Below are 9,870 nucleotides of genomic sequence, written 5' to 3'. Positions count from 1 at the left end.
TCATCTGTGAAGAGCCTGCCCAGGATGTTCCAGGTCACCCTCTTCACATCCTGGGGAGTACACTGGGTTCGGGCCGAGCTCGGAGCCCTCCCCTCGGACAGCACGCCAAATACACATGAAACTTTACCCCCTCTAATTGTATGCAAGTGTGAACTTGTGAAACATGTACTTGGATCACACCCTCATGGACCTGTGCCACATTTACACACAATGTCAAACCAGTGAGATTGTCGCTCACAGACAGAATCTTACCACTGCTTCAATAGAATATTTGCAATAATTATGGACAATCAATAAACCTAATGGCACCATTCATATTAAATAAGAAAACTCACCACTCTCTGTCGAGCTGGGCCATTTGACGGTTCCTTTAAAAAATGTTCAAATGCCTCCACTGCCTCCAATTGTTCCAGGGGAAACTGGATATTGTCAGGCATCTCAACATCTGGCCCCGGGGTGCTGGTCAGCCTGCTGCTGAGGTAGTTTACCTTTGCCATAAGCTGGTCTTGTTGCTGCTTAATGGTTTCCAGCAGGCTAAGGATGTGGACCTCAGCCGCTGTTGACAAACATGAAATATAGCTAAAATGTAGTGTATAAAATATATCACGTTTCAGTATTTATCCTCATTACTCATAATACTGACATTAGTTAAAGGTAGGGTTGGTAATCCTGTTCAGAAACATTTTTTTTTATACTGGGTGAAATGGTCCTTCCATTCTGATAGTAGTCAATACATTATGTGTTCAGAAAAAGGAATGAAACAAATCTGACCTCTGTAGCAGCTGTAGGACAGTAAAAACTCTGACCAATCACTGCCATTCGGTGCGAATGTAAAGAACCAATCAGATGCCTTCATGTCTCGTGCCCGAGCACCACTGCGAGCACAGCAGTGATGCGCGGGTCAATGTATAAACAACCCGCACCCGACCGACGTTTTCAACTAACCCGCCCGCAACTCGGACCGCAAAAAAAAAGAAAGAAAATATTGTACCCGACCCGTGTTCAGTAGCTATAGTAAATGCTCATCGCGTCATGGGCCATAGACGGAGGAACTAGGGGTGCGCATTTTTCAGAATGCTGTATGATATAGCCTAGTGTTTTGTAATAAAGGCTTGATTTATTCATTTATTTCGTTTCATTTTCTTAACAATTAAGATGCTGCATGTGTTTATCCAGTCTAATCGAAGTGTGCGTCTCTCCCCTGACTTTCCCAACAAAAATCCCGCCCCCTCTCAGCAAATAGGCTACATAAAACTGACATTACTGAGCTATATGCGTTTAAAAGTAGCCTATTAAAATGGCACAATGGCATTGCTCAGTTCAACGCGTTGGGAAATCGGGCATTTTGTCCCGCGTCAGCTTTTATTCATAACGCGCTCAACATTCAAAAGGTAAATAAGGATTTCCCACTTTCATCTGCAGACTGCTCGTGCGTCATCCTCGCGCATTTAGACAATAAAGTGTAGACCTATGTATTTCATAGAACATTGTGTCTAGTACTATATAAATTATAGGGCTGTAACGATTAATCGCGATTAATCGCGATTAATCAAAATTCAAAATAAAAGTTTGTGTTTACATAATATATGTGTGTGTATTGTGTATAATTATTTTGTATATATAAATACATACACATGCATGTATATATTTAAGAAATATTTGCATTTATATACTGCATATATATTTTTATATGATTTATATTATATATAAATAGAACTATTTTATATATAAATAACACATTTTTATTAAATATATACATGCATGTGTGTGTATTTATATATACAAAATAATTATACACAATACACACACATTTATTATGTAAACACAAACTTTTATTTTGAATTTTGATTAATCGCGATTAATCGTTACAGCCCTAATAAATTACAAAGGTAAACGACCCGACCGACCGCGACCCGAATATCATTAAAAATATTTTTGGATGACTCGTAACCGCGGGTAACCGCAGGCACCCGCTCATTTTGGATCAACCCGCGCATCACTGGTAGGTACATGCAGCTGACTCCAAATGTGGATGCGCGTTCATGTTTGTGGGTGGGCGTAGCTTTGGACGGAGCACTGACAGGAGGGGGCGGAGCTTAGAAGATGTGCCACTTTCAAATCTGGCTAGCTCTCCAACATTACCTACTCTAGCTTTAATGACAAAAGTTATTGTCAAAGTTTGAAGAAAATATGTGATGGTTGTGGGAATTTTTTCCAAAATCTGTGGCACAGAATTGACCCTCCAGTATTTGTCAGTTATTGCTCACCAGAGCAGGGAATGGTATCGGCCATTCTTCCCCCTCGCCATGTTGGTCTATAGGTCAGGCTTGAACAGGCTTCCTCTGTTCGCCGCATGTTGAGGGCTGGTGCAGGGGGTGGAGGGAGTTGTGGAGGGGCTGCCGTTCCTGGCCCATAGTGAGGTGGGTGGTGTGTGAGAGGGGGACATTTTTTTATTAAATGGTAGTCATCTGTTAACCATGACTGATAATACACATGGGGCCTTTCTATTCACTAATATATCAGAAATCAGTCCCTACCTTGAGTAACTCTCCGCATGTTAAATGCCAGTGTAGGGAGTTGAGGTGGTGAAGGGTGTTGCTGTCCTGCCCCATGGTCAGGTGCTAAGGGAGATAAATTGGTATTAAATGGTTGTGATCTGTTGACCATGGTAGGCTGCGAGTCGTGCAAGCTACAGGGCCAAACAATGGCAAACAAAACAAAAATCTCTGGTCATGCTGAACATGAATTTGTATGTTTCAACATTTTGGTATACACTATCTATTTCAACCCCATGAATGGATTGACATTGTTTAAAATCAATAGATTGCATCTGCATTACCATCTCAGATTTTCAGAGTGACCATTGCTGTGTTAATATGGGGCCACTGTATTCAATATTATTTCGGAGAACAGTGTTTACCTAGACAGTTTTCTCCAGGTTGAGGAGTAGTTACTCTGCTGCCTGGCACTCGGCGAGATGGTGGAGCTGAAGGAATGGATACAAGGAGAGGGGAATATCTTTAGCACTAAGAATGTCAACCATATCTCTAATATTAATATTATGATTTGTTATTTCAATGTTAAGAGATTATTCCTTACTCTGCCAGTGCAATTGGCTTGGGCTTGAGGCTTCAACTAATGCACCAGGCAAGTTGGAAGGTCGTGGCATCACTCTCATCAGAGTCCCCAAAACAATGGCTGTTAAGTAACCATTATGGTTATTGCAATCCCAAAATTGCCAAATATACATAGTACAAGCATCTCTGGTCTATATTTGAATGCTACGGGAAATAACCTTCCTATAACTGTAGAAACTTGACAAAAACAAGACAGAACACACTTACACTGGCTTCCTGAACCATTTCTCTGGCAGCTCACCCTCCTGCTCTGCCTCAGACTGTAGCTCAGAGGTGTTGCAGCCGTTCTGATATTGGGTCATAAGCCTATTGGCGTCTTTGTAGTTGTCTAAAATTTGTTAAAAAGAACATAAGTTTCAAATTAGCTGTAGAGCTGCACAGAATATTATTAATATTGATGATGATTATAATTATTATTATTATTATCATCTTTATTTAACCAGGCTGGTCTCATTGAGAACACAAAATATATCTTACAAGAGAGACCTGGCCAAGAATAGCATCAGTAGATATAAATGGAATATTGTAAACAATGCAAGGCAAAGACAATCTCATGTGCATTTTCAGAACATAGAAATAATACGTTATTCCAAGCAGGAGAAGCAACCATGAAATTATTTTTAAACAATAATTTTTTTCAATTGGCATACCACAAGTTCTGACGACCTTTACGTCATATCTTGGCCAGTTTGGCTCATGCTTCTTCTCGTTAGCAGCTGCCCTTTTCACGCGTTCAGTGCTCTTAAAGCTGGGCCAGTACACCATCCCGTCATCATACCAGTCACTTGGCACAACAGCAATGTCCTCGCTCGCTTGGAATTCTATTAAATGAAAAGGCATCCTTAATGTAGAAAGAAAGAAAAGGGGTATTTATTAATCTTATTAATTATTTGTTTGATGTATAACAGGCCTTGTGATTTGAAACATTGGATTTGATTTGGAACAATATATTGTCATGAGAGGGGGTTCAGCGAAAAATCAGCAGCTGGCAGCAGGAAGTACCTGAGCCGACCATACCTGCCAATAAAACCGGACATCAGCTGCCGTTAATAACCAGAAGTCGGAGGTGGATGCCGCTTTTAGCCAGGCAAATAAGTTATTATATACATTTATATACAATTTTAGTATTTATTTAAATAAAATAGGCCTACTTCTATTAGTTATTATTTTATATTATTTGATTAAAAAAGTTTTATCAAATATAAATCAAGTAACGGAGATTATAGACATGATGGAAAACAAAAAAAAACATTAATATACACTTTAAATTATGAATTTGTACGTGTATAAATTTGAACAATTTGAAAAATTGATGAATGAGTGTACATTTGTTAAATAATGAAATTTATATAAATATACATAGAGAAATGCCTAGTATGACGTAATCATATTGTATACTTATGAAATATAGGCTACATAAACATTCTTTTAACTTAAATAATAAAAGTCCTGTCTAAAAGAAAAAAAAGAACATTGTCTCATCAATGACCTTTATTTAAAATCACATGTTGCTATCATTTAAGTTAGTTTTACATTTGCAGTACTTAAATACATTCTTGTCTTAGTTTAACCTGTTAACCGTTGCCAGAGCAAGGAAAGCAGCTGTAACTTTTGAAACAAGCTTGGTATTTGTTGTTCTGAAATCAGAATGATCGACAACCATCCTGAATTAGATAGTAAAGTTTGTAGACAAACTTTAAGTTGGCTTGGAAAAGCATAGCCAGAAAGTTTGAAAATGTTCTAGCATGGTTTAAGATGATTAACCATGTTTCTAGTATGGTTTACAAGGTATTGCCAGCACCACCATTGACCATTTGCTTGCTGTCGCTTGACTTCCAGTTATACGATATCTGATTGGCTATGAAATAGCAGGTCCCTCCTAATTTGGCAGGGCTTCCGGCTGGGGAGCTACTTCCTGCTGTCGTTTTATTTCGCTGAACCCCTACTGTGAGAAACTAGTTTTATTTTGACCTTATTTCAAAACTGTCAGATGTCCTACAATAGCCTACACTTTTGATGATGTGCACAATTGTGTGATTATTTTTTTGATTAATGTTTTGTTCTCTGCACTTGGTAACAAAATTGGCTTATATAAAAGCCATTCTCACCCAGAGATGTGGTGAGTTCGCTGAAGGAAAAAAATCCGGGTTTCCTACTATGGGCGATTATATCCATTAACCACGCCCATTATGGCAGGCTCTGACGTGCCAAGGCGGGAAGTGCCCTGTGTCTGTGTTCAAGTGTCTGAGCCGCTTCACCATAGGTTCGTACAGGTGCTGCAGCACAGCCAATGACCGCGCTAGCTGCTCACCTGTGTCTGCTGTGCAGCTTTACTGCGTCACAAAAAATGTGGCTTCAATATTTTCGAGAAAATGAGTTTTCCCATAGTGTAATACGCAGTGATGGGAATAACGCCGTTATTTACTAACGGCATTACTTTTTCCAGTAACGAGTAATCTAATTGATTACTCTTCTCATCTTAATAACGCCGTTACCGTTACTGCCAAAAAATGCGGCGCGTTACTATAACTGATGAAGCTGTTTTTTTTCATCAGACCAAATAGATCTCTGAGCGAGAGTCAAATACTTTTTTTTACTGTTCTTCCTTGGTTAGTGGGCAGAGCACGTGACAAGCGCATAAATGCTGACGATTGGCTGAGGTAGAGTAAAATTTCATTGTAAGCCAATCAGAGGTAGAGTTGGGCGGGTGTTCGAAAGCACGCATAGTAGATGGGCATTCGGCTCTTTTGACTCAGCTCACTGAAAAGAGCCGGCTCTGGCTCACAAACGGCTCTTTAAATGACTTTGACTATAATATTTAAATTTTTATTACATAATTATTTAATTTATATAGGCTAAATTTGTAAAAATAGAGTCGGCTCTTCAGATATGCGAGCCAGCTCCCGACGTTCACCTAAAAGAGCCGGCTCTTAGAGTCGGCTCATTCGCGAATCGCGAACGACCCATCATCACTAACGCTCATTCGCGAACGACCCATCATCACTAACTCTCATGAATTGAGAACGACCCATCATAACGCATAGTCGGACAGGACAGGACACACAAAAAAAAACAACACAAGCCAGTCAGTCAACGAGAGACAGGTATGGCGACAAGCCCAAATAATCCAAGTAGTTCCCCACAGTAACATTTTTACATTTTGTACAATGTTTCATGTTTCTGTTAATAATGTATTGTATTAAGTGTCCATTTCATTATAATATTCAGATTTATCATAAATAATTGAACATGCACATGTATTTTAAGTTCCGTTAAAGAGGTGGGGTCACATTTGAGCATTTAAAATAAAATTTTACTTGAAAGTAACGCAATAGTTACTTAAGTAACTAGTTACTTTTAAAATTTGTAACTGAGTAACTAATTTAGTAACTTTTTGGAAGAAGTAACTAGTAACTGTAACTAATTACTTTTTAAAAGTAACTTGCCCAACACTGGTAATACGAAACCTCTCGATAGGAAACACAAATTTAATTGAGAAGGGTCATAACACTTGTATATTGTTGTCCTACTGTTAGTTTAACTGCTTTTATCCCACATGGAAAGAACCTATATAAACATATATGTTTTAATATAGGTTTTGATATAGGTTTTTAATATATGTGACATATAAAATTGGCCGTTTTCCTATATTATATGTACATATATGCACATATATGTATATATGTACACATATATACATGTACACATATATGTGTACATGTATGCACATATATGTGTACATGTATGCACATATATGTGTACATATGCACGTATATATGTGTGCATATATGCACGTATATGTTCACCTATATGCACCTATACGTTTACCTATATATTAGTAAAATTATTAATGTATATTATGTGCATATATGCACCTATGTTAACCTATCTATATTAGTTACCATTATATATTAGTAAAATTATGAAAATCCATAGCTACTAGGCAACATAAATAAAATCCCAAAATGTAAAAATTTACATGATTCAAATAGTAACAAGAACAAAAATAAGTAAAAAAAACAACAGAATTTTTTTTTTATCTTGTTGATCTTCTCAGCTCCGTGAGCTTCGAATTGATAGATGTGCCCATCTGCCCTCGGCTGGCTGCCGGCCACTTCTTCAATGTAGCATCTAGAAAAGACAAAAATAATAAGACAGTATAATAATAATAATAATAATAATAATATAGTGCTTCATCAGGAACCCAAAGTGCTTACAGTACAGCTGCGATTGGACACATATTTTGGATAAAGGGCTGATCATAATAAAAACAGACAGACAGACAGACAGACAGACAGACAGACAGACAGACAGTGACAGACAGAGACAGACAGATAGATAGATAGAGATAGATAGATAGATAGATAGATAGATAGATAGATAGATAGATAGATAGATAGATAGATAGATAGATAGATAGATAGATAGAGTTGTAGTGTAAGTCAGTACAGTGTTACCTTGAATTGGTTTTGAGGCAGGCATATTAAGAACAGCAGCACTGGAGTCTACTGGATCTAAAGAGAGAGTGAATGTGGATAAATTAGACAGACAGACAGACAGAGACAGACAGACAGACAAACCGACAGAGACAGACAGACAGTGACAGACAGACAGACAGAGACAGACAGACAGATAGACAGTGACAGACAGACAGACAGACAGACAGAGACAGACAGACAGATAGACAGTGACAGACAGACAGACAGAGACAGACAGACAGATAGACAGTGACAGACAGACAGACAGTGACAGACAGACAGACAGACAGATAGACAGACAGAGACAGACAGACAAACAGAGACAGGCAGACAGACAAACAGACAGAGATAGACAGATAGATGACATCAACAGGTTGTGTAGAAAGTGTAGTACTTAATAATTCATTAGATGCTTGTGTATATATGGTATATAGTTAGAAACAATTGTTAGTTCTCAACAAAATAGATTATACATAATTACTTTTAGACTTCTCAAGGATCCTCTTTTTAATGGGTGGCTGGAAGGTGTATGAGGGTTCAGATAGGAGATCCACTGGAGTAAGGATCAAAGTAACTACATCCTCTCCGCCGGGGCTGTCACTGGGACCATGTCCTTCTACTCCAGTGTTGAAATCACCAGTATCTTCCCCGCTGGAGGACATGCTGGGGTTACTTTCAACTCCAGTCTCCAGGGCAGAATATTTCACTATAAAATTAGCAGAGCAGAAGCTGTCAGAACTATTTCAATCATATCTTTAACTGACAAACACACACTATATGTGTAAGGTGCAAATCAATTCCGGAACAATAGCAGGTTGGAAAGCAGCAATGCCCTTGTGTAGATACCAGATAAAACATCTCCATCCATCCATCCATCCATCCATCTTCTTCCGCTTATCCGGGGCCGGGTCGCGGGGGCAGCAGTCTAAGCAGAGATGCCCAGACTTCCCTCTCCCTAGACACTTCCTCCAGCTCTTCCGGGGGGACACCGAGAGCCGGCGTTCAGGAGGCATCCGGAACAGATGCCCGAGCCACCTCAGCTGACCCCTCTCGATGTGGAGGAGCAGCGACTCTACTCTGAGCTCCTCCCGAGTGACCGAGCTCCTCACCCTATCTCTAAGGGATCGCCCAGCCACCCTACGGAGAAAGCTCATTTCGGCCACCTGTATCCGGGAACTTATCCTTTCGGTCATGACCCAAAGTTCATGACCATAGGTGAGAGTAGGAACGTAGATTGACCGGTAAATCGAGAGCTTCGCTTTGCGGCTTAGCTCTTTCTTCACCACGACAGACCGGTACATCGACCGCATTACTGCGGAAGCTGCACCGATCCGTCTGTCAATCTCCTGTTCCATCCTTCCCTCACTCGTGAACAAGACCCCAAGATACTTGAACTCCTCCACTTGAGGCAGGAACTCTCCACCAACCTGAAGTGAGCAAGCCACCCTTTTCCGACTGAGGACCATGGCCTCGGATTTGGAGGTGCGGATTCTCATCCCAGCCGCTTCACACTCGGCTGCAAACCGTCCCAGTGCATGCTGAAGGTCCTGGTCTGAAGGGGCCAACACGACAACATCATCCGCAAAGAGCAGAGACGAAATCGTGTGGTCCCCGAACCCAACACACTCCGGCCCCTGGCTGCGCCTAGACATTCTGTCCATAAATATTATGAACAGAACCGGCGACAAAGGGCAGCCCTGCCGAAGTCCAACATGCACCGGGAACAAGTCTGACTTACTGCTGGCAATGCGAACCAAGCTCCTGCTCCGGTCGTATAGGGACCGGACAGCCCCTAGCAAAAGACCCTGGACCCCATCCTCCCGGAGCACCCTCCACAGGCTGCCTCGAGGGACACAGTCGAATGCCTTCTCCAAATCCACAAAACACATGTGGATTGGTTGGGCAAACCCCCATGAACCCTCCAGCACCATGTAGAGGGTATAGAGCTGGTCCAGTGTTCCACGACCGGGACGAAAACCGCACTGTTCTTCCTGAATCCGAGGTTCTACTATCGGCCGTATTCTCCTCTCCAGTACCCTGGCATAGACTTTCCCGGGGAGGCTGAGAAGTATGATCCCCCTGTAGTTGGAACACAGCCTCCGGTCCCCTTTCTTAAAAAGAGGGACCACCACCCCAGTATGCCATCCCAGAGGTACTGTCCCCGACCACCACGCGATGCTGCAGAGACGTGTCAGCCAAGACAGCCCCACAACATCCAGAGACTTGAGGTACTCAGGGCGGATCTCATCCACCCC

General features: G+C 41.0%; 2 protein-coding genes across 2 annotated transcripts; both read right to left on the bottom strand.

Annotated features, from left to right (window-relative positions):
• On the bottom strand, positions 1-3,998 carry LOC307002390 (uncharacterized protein; the record flags this gene model as incomplete). The annotated part of the gene is made up of 9 exons (XM_079619972.1): positions 3,788-3,998; positions 3,345-3,465; positions 3,100-3,198; positions 2,921-2,986; positions 2,538-2,621; positions 2,268-2,405; positions 336-556; positions 181-190; positions 1-92 (listed from the first exon to the last, which is right to left on the bottom strand). Exons 3-9 carry the CDS (start codon positions 3,176-3,178, stop codon positions 1-3), a joined length of 690 nt encoding a protein of 229 aa, XP_079476098.1. The 5' UTR covers positions 3,179-3,198; positions 3,345-3,465; positions 3,788-3,998.
• A 3,175-nt stretch (positions 3,999-7,173) lies between these two features.
• LOC307002389 (uncharacterized protein) lies at positions 7,174-8,394 on the bottom strand (the record flags this gene model as incomplete). The annotated part of the gene is made up of 3 exons (XM_079619971.1): positions 8,097-8,394; positions 7,595-7,651; positions 7,174-7,268 (listed from the first exon to the last, which is right to left on the bottom strand). Exons 1-3 carry the CDS (start codon positions 8,275-8,277, stop codon positions 7,174-7,176), a joined length of 333 nt encoding a protein of 110 aa, XP_079476097.1. The 5' UTR covers positions 8,278-8,394.
• Between the last annotated feature and the right edge of the window lie 1,476 nt (positions 8,395-9,870).

The sequence above is a fragment of the Phoxinus phoxinus genome, assembly GCF_949152265.1.
Source record: "Phoxinus phoxinus genome assembly, chromosome: 8".
NCBI classification, from domain to species: Eukaryota; Metazoa; Chordata; class Actinopteri; order Cypriniformes; family Leuciscidae; genus Phoxinus; species Phoxinus phoxinus.
The sequence above is the reverse complement of the archived record's forward strand: the minus strand, read 5'-3'. Positions and strand labels throughout refer to the sequence as shown.